Source organism: Talpa europaea, assembly GCF_964194135.1.
Source record: "Talpa europaea genome assembly, chromosome: 7".
In the NCBI taxonomy this organism is placed as follows: Eukaryota; Metazoa; Chordata; class Mammalia; order Eulipotyphla; family Talpidae; genus Talpa; species Talpa europaea.
Window position 1 is genome coordinate 128,368,878 of NC_140074.1, and position 21,533 is coordinate 128,390,410.

The 21,533-nt window shown below is 38.5% G+C and overlaps 1 protein-coding gene across 1 annotated transcript in view; it reads right to left on the minus strand.

The window, feature by feature from the left end:
- The window catches only part of LOC311173963 (ATP-binding cassette sub-family A member 9-like), a gene marked incomplete at both ends in the record, with an annotated part of 103,778 nt that overhangs the window by 50,908 nt on the left and 31,337 nt on the right, over window positions 1–21,533 (minus strand). Inside the window, 11 exons of the mRNA XM_084238047.1 lie at window positions 6,812–6,912; window positions 7,043–7,098; window positions 8,307–8,386; window positions 9,746–9,886; window positions 10,069–10,184; window positions 11,282–11,357; window positions 11,769–11,947; window positions 15,126–15,246; window positions 16,234–16,325; window positions 17,498–17,575; window positions 19,106–19,225. Of these exons, the coding sequence (XP_084094173.1) occupies window positions 6,812–6,912; window positions 7,043–7,098; window positions 8,307–8,386; window positions 9,746–9,886; window positions 10,069–10,184; window positions 11,282–11,357; window positions 11,769–11,947; window positions 15,126–15,246; window positions 16,234–16,325; window positions 17,498–17,575; window positions 19,106–19,225 (1,160 nt within the window). The remainder of the gene's footprint in view (window positions 1–6,811; window positions 6,913–7,042; window positions 7,099–8,306; window positions 8,387–9,745; window positions 9,887–10,068; window positions 10,185–11,281; window positions 11,358–11,768; window positions 11,948–15,125; window positions 15,247–16,233; window positions 16,326–17,497; window positions 17,576–19,105; window positions 19,226–21,533) is intronic.

Consider the following 21,533-nt stretch of genomic DNA (forward strand, 5'->3'; position numbering starts at 1 on the left):
GTGTGTCCCTTCTGTATGTCATTCAGTTAGTCTCACTGGACATGCACACACTTTACATTTCTCCTTGCCTTTGCTCCATATATTTTCCAGCACCAGAAGCCTTACAGAGTTCATGTGATGTATCTGTTTGGGCTGAAACACCCCACCTGGACTCCTTCCCAGCTGCTTGTACAGTGTTCTTGTCCCCATGGGGTCTGTGTGCAACGTTCAACTCTGCATGCAAAGGCAGAAAAACCCGGTTTGCAGGAGAGAAGCAGAAAGCAGCCCAGCAGCCTGACGAAGAGACTGGACATGTCTGCACATTTCCCAGGGATTTTCTGTTCTCATTTTTCACCCTTTCTCAGATCCAGCACAGGCCTGCTTTGGGGTTTTGCCTCCCAAAATGCCTCTGTTTCTTAAAAATATAAGAAACACATTTCCAGTTTTGGTTTTTGCCTTGAAACATCCTCTGTAGGATCTGTTCCATATTTGCATTTGTATTTTTCAGGTATATTTCGATCTATCTCTGTTATCTGCCACGTGGTCACTTGAAACAGTATGATTTTATTTTTCTTTTCACCTAACAGCAAATCTTTGACTTTCCACAAGGGAACCTAAGGTCCTAGGATAACCAATCCATTGTGTCCAGTCGTCTGACTTGGTGGTAGTCTCCAAATTAACATTTCCTGCCATCTCCACTGCTCCATCACTCCTCCGGTGGTGTTATTTTTCTCTGTGCCTTTTTTTTCACATTACCCTTGTCTTTTTCTCCTACTCTCATCTGGGAAGTTCTGGGTGAGAACTTGCTGGTATTTCATTCTACCAGTGATTACTCTTAAATGTTGACAAACATATTTGAATCTGCATTAGTATGGAAATGCAAAAACTCAGCCAGTATCTCTGCCTGTGTTCCCTTTGTAACCTGCCCTAGGTACCCCCATCCCTTAGGAAAAGTCTTTCTACATTTTTACCTTGAAGCTCCTAACTGCAATGCTGGGCAAGGGACTTACCTTGGCAGTCCCTGCCTGTTTCCTCACCTGTAAGCTACAGATAACAATAGTATCCCATAGGGGTTGTTTGGAATTTTAAATTTTGAGATTGGACAGGGGGGTAGGACAGGGATGAAGGGAAATGGCTTTGTGAAGTGTCAGTACTTAGCAGGGTACTCAGAGTTGAGTGGGTTATCAATAAATGCCAGTACTTAAATTCTCCATTGCCTCCTTCAAACTGGAAATGGTCAATATTTTTTTTTTTAAATTACAAATCTGATTGATTAAAAAAAATCCTAATGTATTGATTAATTGTAATATATTTCTTAGGTTACTTGCAATGTCAAGCATACCTTAACGTAATTTTTGGTCATTTGTACATGTTTCAACTAATACCTTGTGCATTTTCCCCACCCTGTATTTCTAGATTTTGGTTTCTGATTTTTGGTTTTGACCTTGACTGAAAATGGCTTAAATCATCTACTTAAAAACAAATGTTACTGCTTTCTTATATCAAGTTTTACAGATAAGAATGCTTCCAGAACCTTCATTCTCATCAGCAAGTGAGTCTCTCAATGGTCTAATCCCCGTTCACATTCCCTTTAGTGGTAAATTCTGCTTCCCAATGAATGAAGAATCCAAAAGCAACATCACTATTTCATAGTATTTGAGTTGTTTTCTTTTCCTCTCAAGGATGTTTTAGGATTTTCTCTTTAACCACAACTCATGAAATTCCATGACAACGGGCCTGGGTGAGGGTCTTGTGTTTGTTTTCTTTTGTCTTATGTGACGCTGATAGAACTTGTGCCATTTTTTAAGTTCTGGGAGATTTTCAGCTAATACATTTGCCAAATATCACCTCCCTTCTAGCTGCTTCATTCTTTTATTCCCAGAAGTTTCTTAGATATTTGACACCTATTGTCCTTGTTTTTCCTTTTGCCTGTCGATCATCCTGAAACCAGAAAGCAATCCATTCTCAGGTGGTAAGTCACCTTTCCAACACAATTTTTATGTCACTCCCACTGCTGACTTCAGTGTCCTGGTTTCTTTGCAAAACCACACTAGGTATTTGTCATCTGATCCTTCTTCTCTCACCAGCTTTCCCTTGCTTCTTACTCCGGTCATACTGAAACATGATCTTTTTTTTTTTTTAATGACTGCACCTGTTCTCATGAACTACATTTGGTAATGAACCTCCCCCTCAGCCTGCTTCTCCACGATGACTGTCTGATTTCTTTTGGTCGTGCAGGTCCCGGGTCTTACTACTAGGAGCTTCCCTCACCCTTTCCCTCATGGGATGGATGCTCTTTCAGGTGCTCCACAGCACACCTAGGTTACTGCTTTTCTATATGTACCAGTTTCAATCCAATTGCATCATTTCTCTTTCACCATAGATTGTAAACTTCTGAAGGCAAACACAGAAACTTCACCACTGTACACATCCCAGTTTGGGATGAAAGATGCAATACAACTCTTGAGTTTTTAATGTATAATGTTGAATAAGAGGGGAGGAAACAGATTACAATATCATTTATTCTTTCCAGAAGTCTGGTGATAAAAAAATAAAGGTCACTGGTGGGGTAGGGTGGTAGCCAAAATAAGTTGTTTTGGGCAAGGGTAGGTTTTATTAAAAATGGTATTTAGAAAGAAATAAAAAAAAGTAAATGCTGAAAATACAGAACAAATTGAATATCAGATGGAGCATGGCTTTTTTTTTTTTTTTTTTTTGAGGGGGGTGGAGGAACCGGTGGGAATAAGAAAGGATTAAATCAGAACCAAATTGAAAGAACAGCTTTGAAAAGAAGGGAGCATTTCTGGATAATGAGACAAAAAAGAGGTGGAAGTGAGAGCTAAGAGAAATTTTAAATATTCAACATAAAATCAGGTTTTCGCCCCTGAGAATAAAGATCTTTTTCCGTGAAGTGTGGAGAAAGTTCTAAGAATAGACCAACAGATGTGCTCGGCAACTGATGGTATTGTTGGGAGTCTCCAGATAGTTCTCATGAGAATGCAGGAAATTTCCTGTTAGGGACGTGAGTCATCCCAAAACCCCCTAAGGTGGGTAGTGCTCCTTAAAACAAAAGGAAGATGTGTCTACTTTGCCTTTAACTGACAGCTCCAAATAACATAGTCTGAGAAGTTGATCACTGGTGGATCAATAAAGGCATCAGTGGCTACTGAAATAACAAATAACAGTTTACTTAAAAACAAGACAAGAAAAATGCTTAAATGAGCAAGAAAGAAAAACCAGTATTGTGGAACAACTGACTCAAACATCAGCAAAAGGTGAAAAAGGCAATGCCAAGGTCATGAATTGACATACGTATTGTCACACTGTACGGTATTTTTGCTCTTTTATTCCTTTAATGAAAGGCCATTTGCCTAATGCATGTTTAAATATGATTTCATATTTTTTCTATATCCACCAATTTTGAATTTACAAAGGAATATCATCGGGTCAACACAGGTTTCTCTTTCCCCCCCCTTACTTTATGTACGCATTACTATTAAGTGCGGGGCTTCTTAAATATCCTCGTCAATTTTATTTACATCATTCCAAGTGCTAGGTAGATTTATAGAAGCTGTTCCTGGCTCACTGTATTTGAAGGCAGCAAGCAGTACTGCCAGTGGAATATCACAGGGCAGGGGGCAAGAAGTGAGTTGATCTTTAAGGTAGGTGCCAATCTCCATACAGAATGACTGAATGGAAATGCTGCAATCTCAGCCCCTTCTCTATTACAGACTAGGAAATTCGGGCCCTGCATCATTTCACCTTTCAGGTTTCTAACCTTTTCTGTATTTGTTTTTTAGATGTTTGCCTAGCTTATATTCTTATATGCTAAATTTTGCATGCATTTTTTTCTTTCCGAGAAATCATTTTTTTGAGATTTATATTTATGAAGTTCTAACGCTCAATCTATCTTTTGTAACTTACTGAACAAAAACAAAAACTATGTATTCCATCATGTAAAAGTATTGTTTACAATATACAATGATTATTCTTCCAAACCCACTCCAGGGATACTCATGTCAAAATTTAAAAAGCTGAAGAAAATGTTGAACCAATTACCTTTTAACATTTCAGTCAAAATAGTGCAAATGTAATTATAAAAGACAATAGCAAGCTTTCTACCAAATGTTGGGCTATGCTAATATGTTTAGTCCCTGAATAAAAACATCAAGTGAATGGAAGATTTTAAAAGTAGAGATCAAATTCAAAGAAAAACAAATATCTGGATGCCAGAAAGGAAACAAGAAAACATAGTTAAAATAAGATTGCTGAGTTAAGCCAGCCAGTTTTAGGGTGGTTTGGCACAGCCTGATTGACAAGCCAGTTAAAATAAATTCTTGTGTAAGGATAAAACAGACAAATATTTAAACAAAATCTGAACTTTCTTTCACAGATCTCACTGAAAGGACTATTAATAGATACCCTTGAAGAAATTAAACCCAGAAGGAAGTACTTGGGGATGCTAGAAACTAGTAAATACACTGACTGTGCAAAGTAGTGATGACAATGATTAATCTACGTGTGGGGTAGGGGGATGAGATGGTGACTGAAATAATATCAATTACATGGGAGAAAAGAGGTATGAGCAGAGCCATGTGTCCTGAAAACATTACAGATCAGGGTAAAGACAGAAGTGTTGTCCAATATGGTGGGTATTTAAATGTAATTCACCAGCTCGATGACATTTGAAATTCAGTTACTTCACCTCTAACTTGTAAAGAACTTAGGAGGCATCATTCCTTTCACTAAACAATAAGAAAAAGGTAAGAAAACTGAAAATTGAGGCTTCTTGGATCCACCAGAGATGGGTTTCAGGGCAAACCACAGCTCTGAAATCTGTGGTCATGGTGGCCCAAGGGCACTGGGCTTCCTACCACTTTTTATAATTCCAGTTTGCTTTGATTCAGGTCCCCACTCAAATACAGCTTTCTTTAGGGTAATCTTATGTAGAAGAGCTAGCAGTCTTCCCAAATGAGGAATATACATTCTCCCAAATCCAAACCAACCAACCAAATGCTGGGCTTCCTCATTGGTTCCACCAGTGGATAGCAACAGTGTTCTACTTTTAGCTGTATGTAGTGTATCCTGGGTATCTCCTGCCTAGGTGATTTCTAACAATTTTATCACTAGGCAGTGATAAAATTGGGCTTTTGCTGGGTTTACTAACCGGTCTTGGTTGGTTATGTGCACCACTGCACTCAAATCACTCCCAGCCTTAACTTCAACTTCACCTGCATCAAGTCCAAATCCTACTGAGCAAATAATGACAGGAACACAGCGAGTTTAGATAATACTATATGCATACATATTATGTAAATATATCTCTATAAATTAAAAAAACTCATAGTTTATAAAGAATACAAACAAAGCTTTCTTCATATTGTTAGGTGAAATGGTTATATAGGCCATCATGTTGCACAATTGAGTAAGACAGAAGAATTCATTGTTTAAATTTTAGAGATAATGTTAATTCATCTCTCACTTTAATATGGATGTACATTCATAGGGCACCAAATGTTCCTGAATGAACAATGAATCATAGATCACCTGGAAATATAATGCTCCAAATATAATTGATATATGTAAAACAGAGATAAAATATATAATTATAATAAAATATTATAAAATGGATAAGAAAAAGATAAAAGCACAAAAATAAGTGAACAAAGAATACAAAATAATTAACACAAAACAAATGGAAACATATAAGCCTGTAACCTTACCGTAAGTAAATTAAAATAATTTTAATGCAATTTCAGGAAATATGCATATATATTTAATTAAGAAATTATACATACTAAACTGATTCTAACTATATAAAAACTGCATTATAGATAGAAGAAATATGGGTTGGGTATGAAGAAATATGATTGATGTTTTTAATCAGATTTATTCAATTTCTATATTTTCCCCTGCTATACAGTTTTTCTTCAGTGACTATAAAAATTTTAAGTAGTTTATCACTGCCCGCAAAAGCATCAGGAATACTGCTTAGTCTTCAAAAGATTTTCTGGTGATATTCAAAATGAAGCAGTTATTGTTTAAAGAAAAGATGAAAGTGGATAGTTTTTTTTTTTTTTTATTAACACAAAAGACATGCAGGCGTGTGTGTAGGGTACACACACACAAAGGTGCACACACAAAAGAGGAAAACTCCCCTAAAAGAGCAATGAGTACAGATGGGAAATTAATGATGAGGTGATGAGGGAAATCAGCACCCCCACAACTGTGAAATCAATATAACATTCACATTTTTAAGTCTGAATAAATGCTGCTGTGATTTCCCTTGTTTTGAAAAGACATGTCTGAAACACTTCTGCAGCGTGCTAGCTGGATCACTTATGAGCCCAAGGGACTCCCAAGCGTAGACTTTCAAAACGATTTCTACAGGTTTCAAGCGAAGCCTCTTGGGTTGATTTGTGTATCAAAACAAGCTCATAAAACCCCAACAATCACAACTGGCAGACAGTAATCACAGAGCTTCTGATGGCTGAATACACTCCTCACATCATTCAGCAAGAGAATTTTTCAGTAAATGTCATTCTTCCAAAAATGATACTTCAAAAAATTACAGGATTGTGGTTTTATTTCCTTAGCACCCAGCACCTGGCTCTCCAGGTAACCTTATAAACACTGTGCACTGCCTTTACCACAGATTTCGATCACCCCTAAATTGGTGGGGAAGAAAAATTTTAAATGGATTGTTTTATTAATGTAACATACAAATATATCTAATATTGCTGTTAACCATTTTTAATGGCCATACCACTAATGATTACAAACAACATAAAGCTTATCTGACAGCAACAAGGAATTATTGGGCTCCAGGAACTAAGGGTCGTCTGAGTGAAGGAGCAGTTTCCATCTCATGGTTGTGTCAACTTCTTCATCAATCTCTCCCAGCTGCTGCTCCTTGGAAAGCTCTAAGATTACCTGTAGGAGAGGAAGAGGGAGGAAAAAGAATGGTCAATTCATGGTTGGTCTTTCAAATCAACAGGAAAAATGCATGCTACTGTCGCGTGAAACTAACAGGAGTGATAGAGAACCATGAGAGTTGACTCACCTTTTCCAGTGTGCACTGAGAGAGGCTGTATTCCTCCAGGTCAAAGTTATGTTTCACTGAAAAACAAAACAAAACAAAAAACAGACTGGCCATAGATGCTTGCAATTTAATACCAGGAACTTTGACAAAGTCACACAAAATAAAAATGCAATATTAAGAGGCATGGGCTATAAAGTTTGGGAAACAAATGCCTGGTGAAAGGAAGAAATAATAGAAAGTCAGAATTAATATAAATAAATAACTAAATGTATCTTGAGATTAGATGTTTCTCACGTTACCTTTGATGACTTGTTTTATTACTATTATGTCTTAGAAGATGTTTAAGTTCCTCGAGTAACTTACATAATTGACTGATATGCTGTCACACATGGGAAGACTCAACCCCATACTGCTTCCAGTAAGAGGACCCCATACTTCTGTGTGACTGTGCTTCAATGTGTATCTCTGCGGGGCTTCCCCACCAGAAATAACCATGAAATGGGTCAACAGATGTACATACTCACACTTCACCATTTATAAGTTAAGAATCTCCTATGTGCAAAACACCCTGAGGTGCCAGGGATTAGGTGTAAAGAAAACATTAAAACAAAAACTGTCTTAATCTCATGAAGAAATTCTCATCACTCATCAGCAGGGAAATGAAAATCAAAGCCACGCTGAGATATCACCTCACACCTGTGAGGATGACAAGGTCCCATCTCTAAAAGAGCAGAAATAAGTGTTGGTGAGGGTGTGGAGAAAAAGAACCCTCATACACTGTTGGTGGGAATGTAGACTGGTCCAGCCACTATGGAAAAGAGTATGGAGGTTTCTTAAAATGTGAAAAATAGATCTACCATATGATCCAGCCATTCCACTCCCAGGAATCTACCTAAAGACTGCAAAGAAAGGAAACTTGCACTTCTGTGTTCACTGCAGCACTATTCACAATAGTCAAATTATGGAAAGAACCCATGTTCAATGACAGATGAGTGGACTAGGAAGATGTAGTGCATATAAACATACACAATGGATATAAAAAAAACCCTGAACTCTTGTCATTTGTGACAATGTAGATGGAAGTGGCAGGGATTATGCTAAGTGAAATAAGACAGAAGGAGAAAGACAAATACTGGATGATTTCATTTGTATGTGAAATATAGAGAAACAAAACAAGGGGTCAGGCAAAACTAAACCAAAACACACTCATGCAATGTTTCTGAAGAACTGAGGCTACCAGAGGGAGAGATCTTTAAAAGCTGTATTTAAAAATGGATGTTCTTACCTGCCTCTAATTTGTAAAAGGCCTGAGATAGAGGCTGAACATCTGTCAAGGGCAGTTTATAGGCCAAGAAGGAAGAACACCTGGGGAAAGGAAAATATTTGACCTTAGATTTTATGGGAGAAAATGAAAAAAAATATTGGTAGTGTCAGTAATTTCCTTTTTAAAATATAAGCAATACAAGGTAGCAGATGTCTTAAATATGAAACAAATAAAATAATTTATCAATGGACAATTCTTAAAATGACTTTGGTGGCTAGCTGTTGGAGATAGTTTCCCTAGAAATGATCCTGCACAATTACATGTATGGTCAGTTTATGCAAACCTTTTTTCTTATGGAACACAAATATTCTGAGCTAATCCCTTTGATTACTTTAAATTAGGTTGGAACTCATCCCAATTTATATTACATCTGCATTGCCAGAAAGCTAAGGAAAGAAAGATAAGTGGTTAGGAGAAAAGACCACAGTAATGGAGACATTCAAAAGGTTTAACTGAAAACTTCTTCTGAGGACAGGAAGAGTCAGCACTGATTTTTAGCATCTTGTTCCCATGTGCTTCTTCTGGCTTTATAACCTCTTGCCCTATTCTCAGCATATTCCCAAACAGGATATGCTGTCCCTGGGTGGTCCTACAGCTACCCAGACCTCCAAGATAAACCCTCTTCTGCTAGGTCCCTGCTCTTGTAGTCTTACTATTCATGGTCTCCCCTGCTTACCTATATCAGACTTGGGTTTCTGACCTCAAAGGTCTGGAAATAGAACTGTGTTATACTATGTACCGAGGCATATACCTTAAGTAATTCTGTTATATTTAAACAATATTAAAATGAAATTAGCAATTGCTGTGTTCTGCTTTTTTGATGTGTTCATCCCTTCAAGGAATTTCAAATTCAGTTTCTGCTCTATCTCCCTGCCCTCCCCCAAGTAACATAGAGACACCCACAAACACACACACACACACTCTCCCCTTTCTTTTCTTCATCGAGGCATGAAAATTCCATCAAAGGGAGACTCTTTGATTATTTCAATTGTTGTTTCTATCCTTTAAGAGGAAATCACTCCAGGTATATCTTCTAAATTGTGAATATTTACATCTTCTATATATCTACAGGGTGGTGCAGGAGAGTGCTGTGGGGTCAGACTTAGTCACATGCAGATCTGAGTCATCTGAAGCACCTTCCTCTTTTTTTCCCAAGTTCCCTTCCAGAACCGGGGACCAGTCTTATATGGCAAAACAGCTCACATAGCTGTCTGATAGTTCCCATATGTTCTATGAACTAGAAAATTCAACAAATCAACATCTGAGGTCCCTAATATTTATTATGAAGTAAAATCATCCTGAAGTTCTCACAGAGCAAAAAAAAGGATGATTGAGTGGGTAAAAAGCAATACATTTCTCCATAATAAAAGCAATACATTTCTCCATAATAAAAACATCACCTTTCCTGCTGTGAAGCTTGTGGGAAAAGCTTCAGAATCTCAGTGTGGACCAAAGTCACTTGAGCAGCTTCCTTCACTTTTAGTTCCAGAATGTAATCCTTGCCAAATTTGCTTTTCAGGTGTTGGGTGGAACCAATGCATCTATGGGCAAGAGGGAAAACAGGTTGAAAAATATCGCCTCTTAATTTTTTTTTTAATGCTAGTCTTCAATTTCAAATGTAGAGGAAAGGGCATCACTGCACGAGATGAAAAGAAGAACTTCAATTGCTTTACACAGGGGAACTCCTTCTGAGGGTCAAGCGAGGTTCTGGACAGGCACTCACCTGAGTCTTCCAGACACTATGATGGCAATGCGGTCACATAGAGCCTCAGCCTCAGCCAGGTAGTGGGTGGTCAGGAGGGCTGCCTTTTCTGTCTTTTTAATGGTTCCCTGGATTGTCTGCCTAAAGCAAGTCGAAATATTATCACCATTAAAAAAAAGAGAGAGATGGGGGAAATTTCATAGAAAAGATATACTTTATCCCCTTGCCGGGGATAGAACTCAGGCTGTAGCTGTGATAGCGCTGAGATTAACCCTTAGGCCACCAGGGAGGCCCCAAAGAATAGTTTTAAATAGTTTTCAGGGTGATAACATTATTTTGGTTATTTTTTTTTTAAAAAGGAGTTTTCTTATATTTTGGTGAAACCACTGGACATATATTTCTAAATCAAGGATATGCTGCCAAGTATTTTCTTCAAAATAATTGGGGAAAGGTAGTGGGTGGGGATATAGATGAAAAAAGACTGGCTGTATGTGGATGAATATTGAAACTTAGTGGGGGTATAATAGGTTCCTAAGTGATTCTCCTCACCTTCATATAACATTTCTACTAAAAAGTTATTTTTAAAAGATGGGAAAATCAATTGAACATGAAACTGGACTGAAGAATTTTATTAGTACAAGTGGAAATTGTAGATAGAAAAGTAAAAAGAATTTTAAAACCTAGAAAAACTGGATAAAATTTGACAGAGTAGGTAAAAAGGAGGGGGCATGAAATGGAGAAATTGTGTCAGTTGTTAATAGTTTCTAAGAAACAGTTATAGACCTTTTGGTGATGAAAAGGCAAAATTAAAATACACTTCAAATTGCAAGAACTCTATCTCCAACAACGTATTTAGAGGGTTTTTTTTTTAAATATATATATATATATACACACACACACATGAATACCACATGAACATGATGCAACATTAAATACTTATTTTCCTAACAATATGGATTATCTGCACTAAATTAAGAACTGGTGGATTTGATTTTCCATCAAATTTTACATAAATAAGTTTTAAACTCCTGGATCTGAAGTTTTTGAGGATTCTCACCACATCTGCTGCTGCACCCCTGGATCCAAGCCTGTAGACATTTCATCTAGAAGCAGGATGGGTGAGTTTCCCAAGATGCTCAGCACAAAACACAACTGAAATGCAGAGAAACAGCTCGTTTTGCTGCCACCACCACCTCAGCCTCAGGTAACACCACACACCACATACCACACATACCTTTCTAGCAGCTCCTGGCGTCAGTCTCTGCACGGGAACATTCAGCTGGTCATGCAGTCTGAAAGTATCTACCAGTCTGTTGGAAGACAAGGGGAGATGGTAAGGCCAAGAGAGAATTTTTGGAAAATGCAATCACCTGGAACAGTAACTGTATCGGAGGGAAGTTTTACAACGACTACTCTCAAAACTTCAGTCATCAAAGAAAAAAGTAGTTTCTTTTGAAAGATAAAAAATCTTTAAGAAAAATGAGGATTCTGAATTTGGAACTGTCATGAATGATTATTCAGGATAACTTCGTTATTGTTTTATGTGTTTATTTTCTTAAAGATCCCTTCATTGGGGATTCAGGAAACAGCACCTGGACTCCACACCTGTCTCCAGGCTGGAGAGGTGAGGCCCTTTCTCCCCTCTATACTCTATCAGTGAATTCAACACCAATGGTACGGCCCCCCTGTTGACACCAAGGCTTCACATGACCTCTCTGTACCGTGAAATGGCCAGGGTGGCTTCCCCTTTCCTCAGCCCTTTCACAGCAGCGAACACCTGGAGATGCTCCCTTGCCGTCAGGTTGGGCCACAACGTGTTCTCCTGAGGGCAGTAGGCCAGGAACTGGACCTCACTGCCTCCCTGTGGATCCCAAACTGGACTACATCCATTCAGCTCCACCTGAGAAAGTAAAACAGTTTTGGAAACATGTAGCCTTTTCTCCAGTTATGCAATTATTCAAGAAATAGACATCTAGCTAATAAATGCATTTTTTTGAAGTGACACTGTTTTTCAATGTTGTTTGTGATTTAGAGGTAGAGGACCCTCCCCTCCAAGTCTTGTTATCACACTGCACCCACCACCAAAATGCCCACAGTCCTCCACCCTAGTTCACTGTGCTCCCTCCCCAGTTAGCTCTTTCTCCTGCCCCTCCAATGCCTCTCTGGCAGCCTCAGTCCTACATTTCTAGATTTCTAGGGTTTATTATTAGTTTGTGGAACTCTTTGTCCACATATTAGTGACACCATCCAGTATTTGTCTTTCTCCTTCTGATTTACTCCCCTTAGCATAATCCCCTCCTGTTCTATACATGTTGTCCCAAATAAATACCTGAATTTTTTGAGCATCAAAGAACTATTATAGGAATTACTTCATGTACTTATTATAAAAACTATTTAAAGTACTATTACAAAAGTATCATCTTGCAAATATAACCTCTGTTTATCATGAAATTTCTATTTAGGGAATGGAAATCGTTTCATTTTTCACTAACCTCTCCAGCTGTTGGCTTTGTGACCCCAGCTATCATCCTAATAAATGAACTTTTACCAGCACCATTGGGTCCTAGCAATCCCAAGATTTCACCTGAAAAAGAATCACTTACTATAAATACTGGAAGTATTGATTAACATAAACCTGTTTCTTCAATAACCTTGAGATATGTGTGCCTCTTTCTACCATTTTGAAACAGATAACACCAATGTAATCTATGTCATCAAGACATGTTCTTTAATTCCTGTAATTATACAAAATACTAGACAAAAGCTTATGGATTTGATGTCAACATATATTATTTCTTTCCAGATTACAGTAGTCTCCACCCTTATTTGAATTTTCATTTTCTGCAGCTTCAGTTTCCAGAAATAGACCATGGTCTGAAAATATTATATACAATGAAATACTTTGAAAGGAAATGAGTGAGAGGGATAGAGAAGTAACAGTCACATAATTTTTTATTGCAGTATATTTTTCTATTTTATAATAGTTGTTGCTGTTGATCTGCTATGTCTAATTTATAAATTAAACCTAACCATCGGCATGTATATACAGGGGAAGCATTATGTTTTATATACACACACACATATATATGTAATAATATCCACAGATTGAGGCATCTACTGGGAGTCTTAGAACATCTCTCTCACAGATAAGGAGGGGAGGGCTGCCATGTTTTTCAGTTAAAAGTGTGCCCAGATAGTTTCTGTAGCAGACAGCTGACATGCTGTACACACGTAAATACAGTTCTTAAACTTGAGAAGTCAGGGATATATTCTGCATCCCAAATTCCACCTCCTGTGTCCAGGCCATCATCATCTTTCATCTGAACAAACATAAGAGCCTCTTAATTTGCCTGCTACTCAAATTCACAAACAATAGCCAGGGCACAATTTCTTCAAAATATCGATGAAATAGTGATGAATTCCTGCTAATTACCCTCAAGCATCATTGTGCTAATGTGGTATAAAATGCAAACTCTGCTGCATATTCCAACACTGCAGCTGAGCTGGCCCTGCTCCCCTCTCTGGCTACACCCCATCCCGCCATAGATTCATGCTGAGACCTACTTGTGTAAGACTCGAAAGGCGGCCCCTTTTCTGACTCCTTGCCCTCTCTTCATGCACACACATTGACTCCTTCAGCACCCAATCTTGACTTAGACATTACTGCTCAAGAAAGGCCTGTCCTAACCCAAACTGAACACATTACAAAGTCACTCATGTCACATCACATATCTGAATGCTCCAAGAGAACTTGCCTATTGTAGTATCTGAGTTTTCTTGATAAGTTATTTTTGTTTAGTGATCCTTGGTAGGACTAAAATCCATGAGCAGAGGAACTTGCCTCTTTCTTTCATAATTTTATTGCCAGAGCCTATATTTGTCCCTGGCACACTTGAAAATTTATGTTGAATGAATGAATGAATGAATGGATGAATGAATGCTTCAACAGGTGCTATTGTACTATATATAACATACGCTTTGGGGCTATTTCTAGAGATAATGGTGAAAAAAAAAGTGATTCTTCCAAACCTTTTTTAACACAGAAGGAGATATTTCTTATTGCTATTTTCTTCTTTCTTTTTGAAAAGCAACTTCTCTTCTGGACTGCATATTCTTTGTGTAGACAACTAGCAAGAATGACTGGTCTCTGGAAAATAAGACAGTGTGTGATTTTCCTCTTATACTCCAAGAGATGTAATGTTCCTGTAGTCTCCCTGCCAGACCCTCTGTTGCCTATATCCTGTGTCTTAAACTCAATCTTATTTTGGGTTAAGAGTAATCCATATTGCTTGTTTCAAGTGTTAACATGCATGCATTGAAGTTAATAATATGTCATGCTTCTAAATGGTCTGAGGAAGCAGCTGAATTCCATAGCCAGTTTGTTGCCTTCTCAGAAGTGAAAAGTGGCAACATGACATCTAAGTGGGACAAAAGAAAAACACTTAAAATATTAATTACTACTAAGCATTTTCTGACAAGATTCACATGAAATCCTCAACTCAAGAAATGTTTGGTTTTGATGTTGGAACTGCTTATCAAAACCCATGTATTGCAAAAAAAAAAAAAATACAACCCTTATGGTTCGCCTTCCCCTTTGAGAAGGAGATACCCTCCAGAATATTTCAAAGAAGAGCCTGCATGTTTAAGAATTGCAAAAATGCTGGGCCTCCCCGGTGGCGCAGCGTTTGGGCACTGGGTTGCGAAGCTGCCCGCAGCCTCTGCAGTGCCGGTTCAATCCCCAGCTGCTGGGTGAGGGTCCCACATGGTGCGCAGACCTCTCCTGTTGCCCGCTGCTCCCCTCAGCAGTGTACTTCGTCAGTCTGCCTGTTCTGTTCCCCGCTCTGGCTCTGGTGAATTCTCTCACCCTCCCGCGCTTCTGACTGTACCCAGTGCTTGTATAAATAAAAAAAAAAAAAAGGAAAGATGTCATTAAAAATAAATAAATTAATTAATTGAAAAAAAAGAATTGCAAAAATGCAACCAATGCTAAAGTTTCAAAAGGAAAACCAGCACAACCAGCCTACCCCTATAGTTTTTAAATACCCGCATTAACATTGACTTGTCACTTGCTTTTCTACCTCCTCTGTGTGGGAAGTGGTCAGGGCAGTGGCTGCTCTTATTCTTTCTGCTTGAACATCTTCATCTTCATCTACAGGTTCTTCTGGATTCCGTTGAACATTTGCCCTTTGGGGGCAAATTCTGTGGAGAAAATGAAATGAAATGCATGACATGATGTGTGTTTTCTAGTTGTCAAAGATATATCTAGAATCAGCTTCCCTGTGGTTTTACCACTGTCCTTTCTTTTTCATCAGCTGGAAATGATGGGCAGTGAATAGACTGCTCTGCTTTTGCCAACAAGAAATTTTTTTTAAAATATTTATTATTATTTATTTATGCATACAAGAACTGGGGTATAGGCCAGAGGTGTGGGGGTGAGAGGTTTCACCAGAGACAGAGTGGGGAGCAGAACAGGCAGATCTACTGAAACACACTGCTGAAGGGAGCAGCGGGGAGATAGGAGAGATCTGCTGCACCATGTGGGTAGCTCCCTGGTCAGCCGGGGAATGAACTCATGTTGCAGTGGCTGTCAATAGCTTGATAGTTCTGAGACTTAACCCCTTGCACCACCAGGAAGGCCCACCGACAAGAACCCCTCCTGGTGGCCAGAATCCCTTTCTCAGTGTTGATGTTCCCCTTCTAGTTAGCATCTCAGACCCTCCCAAATTTCTCAGCAAGTCCTGTGCCCTCTTCACATTGCAGGTCATCTGCATCTACACATTCTCCATAGACACAGGCCCTCTTCATCATCCTGACACTGGCATCATATCTCATCCTGGTTACCCTGTCTAGAGTCCCCCCACTCTGCTGTACTGTGAACCATGCCACTATCCCAACTCCTTCCCGTCTCTTCTGCTCAAGGATGTAACATCATCTTGGATGGAGAATGGCATTCTTGAGTACTCATTACATTGCTGAGGGTCTGAAAGTTTCCTTCAACTGATTAGCAAAAGAACTCTGCCTAGAAATCACAGCTCCTGACAGTAAGCCAGCAATTCATTAGCCATTTAGGAAATTATCATGTTGTTTCCACTGTAAATGTAAATTCCTGTGAACACATTGATAATGCAGCCACTATCTAGGAATACTAAGACATGAGATTAGGGATGAAATTAAGTTTATCCCAACCTGAAAATGGGATCCTTTCGCGTTACTTTCTTTCCACACTTCATTTCCATGCATCTTAGAATAAAAGCAAACAGCAAAGTCTGAAAGTAAGGCTGGAAGCAAAGAATAACATTTCCATTTAGGCGCATGTTCTCACATATTCTTTAAACATTTGAATCGAATTACAAATGCTAGTCTTTTGACTTGAGGTGCAATAGTAGTGAATCAGTCCTAAAGCTCGAGGGAGAGATGTAGCTACCCAGTGACAGTCCAGCTTAGTGGAAACAGCCTCTTTTTTCCTCCCATATCCCATATCCACTTTGTCAGCAGTTCCATCTGCCTACCTTCAGAATTCTGCAGAATTCAGCGACTTCTCAGCTCTGTTAGAGCTACTGCTACCAGGTCCAGGTCATTATAATTTCTCATTATACTATTGTCACACTAGCTACTAGATCGCCCTCTTCTCCCCTTGTCCAGCCATCTATTCTCAATTCAGTAACCAGAACTTCTCTACTAACACATAAGTCCAATCACATCACTTTGCTTAAAATGAGGCAGAGACTCCTTAATTATTCAAGGTGGCGTCAATGTCCTTTCATGACCCAGCTTGTTGTGGTAACCCTTCTGTTGGCCCCAACCCAATGAGATCTTCTCTGATACCACTCTCACCTGTGGCTACCCTACCACAACAACACTGGCCCTGGAACAAGCCAGGCTCACCTTGCTTGTCCTTACATCTTGCTTCCTTGTCTCTTCGGGTATTTATTTCTCAGCCAGGTTTTTCTGACCACCTACCTGACACAGTATATATTATTTAATTCATTTATTATCTGTCATCATCCACCAGAATATAAGCTCCATGAGGGTAGGGATGTTGTCTACATTTTCTCCTATGCCTGGCAATGTACTGACAGAAAAGTATTCAAAGCAGTAGCTTTCTTCAGTCTAAATATAGAGCCATAATCATTTTGCCTCTCATGTTTATTATTCAACTTTGCCTTTTTCTCTCCAGTACAAAGGATTTCATTCATATTGCATCTGTACTTTTTGTAAATTTTCTCAAATTTGGAGGGGATGCAGGACAAATAGGCATGACACATTAATTTCATGTTGAATTCTGAACTTAGTCCATTCATGCATATAAAAAGTAACTCCAGGGTTTGGAATCAGGTCTGAATGCAGTTGTTTTGTCTAAGATTTTTAAATCTAACACAGTTAAAACAATATCAAATAGTTACTACAGTAAATGAACCAAAAAATTGGTGATGAGGTAGAAAGAACTTACTATTAGGCATAGTAGAATATCAACTTCACTCAGGTTATAATTCAAGTCTTGAAATTTAGCTCGGTGCCTGTGGACTTTCTGCAAAGACAAAGAAAAAATGGCTAAATAGAAACTTATCAACCTTATGATTTTCATTTAAATAATGCGGAATTTCACATATATATTGAATATTTGCCTCATTAAACTTGGTTCCCCAGTACATACTGTTGACCAGCAATTCCCTGCGAGGATGGGAAGGAGGGTGTCTAATTCAAGGCTGATTGTCTCAATGAGCAAGCAGGCAACCTGTGTCTGCTCCTCTCTTGCAGTTCTTTCTTTCTTTTAATTTTTTGGTTTCATGTTTGCTGAAATTCTACTAAAGCATAGCAGAGAGAGGTGGCATGATCAAGAAAAAGTCTAGGAATCAACAATGTTTGTTCTAAACGTCCCTCCCAAGCTTTTCAGGGTCACTTTCCTATCCTCCTGGTGACCGTTCTCACCACACTTAGTCCCATTATGTTATTCTTTCTTCACCAATCATCGCATTCAGAAAGCCACTCATTCCTCCTAAATAATGTGTGACAGGTCTAGGTTAATATATTTCACCTTGCAGGAAAGAAGTGCTTTAAACAAAGGAAAGGATTTCCCATAGAGAATTCCAGGTATTGTTCAGTCAATAGAAAATGATTTTTACAGATAGAGGGATGCCCTAGATCCCCAAAAACACAAACTATTTGGTAAACCCCCTCTACTTTCTTTAACGCCACTTCACCCAGGATGGCACAGCTGTCTGAGCTGTGCAGCTCCTCCCTGGGTATACTTTATTCCATTTGAGTCACATTGACTTCCTTAGTGCCTGGTCTATGCATTTCAATGCTTTTGCTTCTCTCCACAGATGCTTACCTCCTGCCCCATAAACTCACTAATTAATTCAAACTCATTCTTTACAACTCTGTTTAAACATTGCTTCTCTCAGAACTTTCTGTCTCTCCGGGGCACACAGGTCGTGCTTTGTCTTTTACACTCAGTGCTCTGCCTATCTTTGTAACCAAGCCCCTTGCACTGACTTGGGTGAGGTTGGTCTGTCTTTGTCAGCATTAAGCTCTGAGAAGAAGGGTTGTGCCACCTGTACATCAAGTATCTCTAATGTTACCAACACACAGTGCCTAAGGCAGAATAGTGCCTAATGTACGTTGTTGAATAAATGAATGGTATTGCACATGGCTGTATCCTTACAACAGATAATGAATACCCACTCAACTAGGCAACTTTTTTCAATCTGGCATTAATTTTGAACAGCATTTGAGGCTGCTTACATTTGACAAAGTGCATATGGCCAAGTTTTTTAACAACTTTATTGAGGTTGAATTTTCATGCAATAAAATTCATTCATTTAAGGGTACAGGAATTTTTTGTAAATATATAGTTGTGAGAGCATCACCTCAATTCAACTTAAGAACATTTCCATCACCCCAAAAAGGTACCTTATATGCATTTACTTTCATTCCCCATTCCCATCCCAGCAATCCCTCAAAACACTAACTTGTTTATTGTTTTTATAGATTTGGGCAAAACATTTTAAGAGTCTGCATTATCAAAATTAATAACACAATTGGTAACAGTTCTTACCTCTACAAAAACAGTTAGAAATCCAGCCAAGGTAGTTGGGGGGACTAACACCATGCTAGTAATTATGATAGCTGAGTTGAAGTGATTCATTATAATGATGTCAAAGGCAGTGGTCATGATCTACAAAGCAAGTTGAAACATGATGCATGTCAGATATACTCAGCCATGCAGGGGTCCCTACTGCCATGTAATCAGAATTTTCCCATATACAGACACACCCATGGACATCACAATTCCCCTTACAGAGGGAGAAGGGAACGGGGGATCTTTTGTTAATGAGAATACACATGATTATTAGGTCCTCCACAGAAAATTTTAGATAAAATATCTGGGGAGAAGGTGAAAGCTAAATTAACCAAATAAACTCCCTGACAGTGCAATCTATACAACAGGATGAAGAATGAAATTACTTTTTTATAGCTAAGGGGAAGGATATTTTTAACGTAGAAAAATGCATACATGAAAAGTTATACGGAAAAACTATACATTTATAAAAAATCTGCACTGCTTTTCACATAGACTGAAGCTTTGTTGCCCTCTCTGCTTCATTTCTTCCGCATTCTAAACAAATGATTGTTCTAAGATTGTGCATTTTGATTGCTATGAACTTATTTTCTTTTAGAATATTGATAAACTGGGGGGAAGAGAGATAAAGGTAAGATTTTATTTTTCTTTAAGGATCATATTATCAGTGACAAGTATATGTTGGTACTTTGCTGGATCTTATTGATGTGCCAATTATAGTAAAAGTAGTAAGAATCAATACTACTAAATTTACTGAAAATTACACAATGCCAGACATTTAGAATTTCACCTGCATTGTTTAGTTTAATCATCACAACAACTCTATGATGTGGTTATTCTTAGTATCGTTCCCTTTTTATATGGGGAATCAAGGGTCCAGAGGCATTCAATAATATCCTCAAGGCCACAGAGTCAGTGAGTGACAAAATTCTGAGTGTGTGTGTTTCCTAAATCTCTATGTCAGATAACTATACTATGGTGAGGGATTGTCTTCTAAAGGTATGTTGCATTAATAATAAATAAATTTATAATTTGGGGGGAATATGTAATCTACATACGAAGACAATTGAAAAGAGAACCAAAGAATTTATAATCAAATATTCATTAAGAGCACAAGTGTTTCAGCAAATCCAAAGCACTTCTTTCATTTACACTCCCAACAATCTGCTTATGGCATGATACCCATGTTACATGTTTCTCTTCTTTTGATTTCTGTGACCTCACACTGTTGGGTAAGAGTATGTGGTGTGATTCTACCATCCAAGCAGAGTGCTCCCTCATCTCAGAGAAAGCCAAATCAACACAAACCTCATGGGTAGTGACTGGTCAGGGAAATCACAGATTCATTTCTCACTTGTAACATAGCAACAATGCATCCATCCCAGTCTAGAATAATTTCTGCTTAAGAAAAGCTAACGTAAAGATTGGGAAAAGATACAAAGAAAAAAGAACATGACTTCAGGCTGCTGCTGATTACTTAGGACTGAAGAACAATAAGCTTAAAGAATGTCTATGAGGACACTCACTAGGATATCTTAAAACTTCCCTCAGAGTGGTACTAACAGACTATTAACAGCTGTCCTGGCGATAACCCTGATGGCTTGAACATCAGCTCCAAAACAAACCTTAGTTAGAGTCGAAACTAACGGAAAGCACAGTGTGAACATGATTTCTTTTTCTGTCTTTGCTGGGTATACATGAGAATGCTGATTGAAAAGAAATCAGCTGAGTATAGATTCTCTTCTGTTGACCTCTACAGCTTACTCCACACCTGGGTTTACACTGGGAAAAGGAAGGAAGTTTGCTGACAGTACAAAAAAAGTCCTCAAGCAAACTATGAATGGAAAGGTTTTCTCAGCAGATGGCCTTTGGATTCCTCTCACACCAAGAATTGGGACCTGGGCTTCCAACACAGACATTCAAGCACCAGCTGGGAATTTAAGATAAGGCACCTGATGTGCTTGGACTAGGATCTCTGGGATGGGATCCTAGAGTCTTGATATACATTTCCAAGAAAGTGTTTGGTAATCTCAGACTCCCCGTAATCTTGATTTTCATTCATCTTTACTAATAAGTTCTCGAGCACACATATAAAACCATCTGATCTCTGAAACTATTAGCATCTGAGGTTAACAGAGACCTTTTTAAAGACTATAGAAATGGATTGTACTGTCAAATGTTGTAAAGTCAAGTCTTTGTTCTAATGTGGCCAGGAAACGCTGTACTCTGGAGTATCCATGAACTGAATAGTAGCATTTTGGACTTGAGGTTGTCTGTTAGATCCTTCATAATTTCTGGTGAAATTTCGCTATATGAATTCTTCAGGAACATCATTGGCTTGGTAACATGCTCAACTTCCCCCTCCTTTCTACAGTACAATTTAAGGTATTGATTTTCCCCTTGT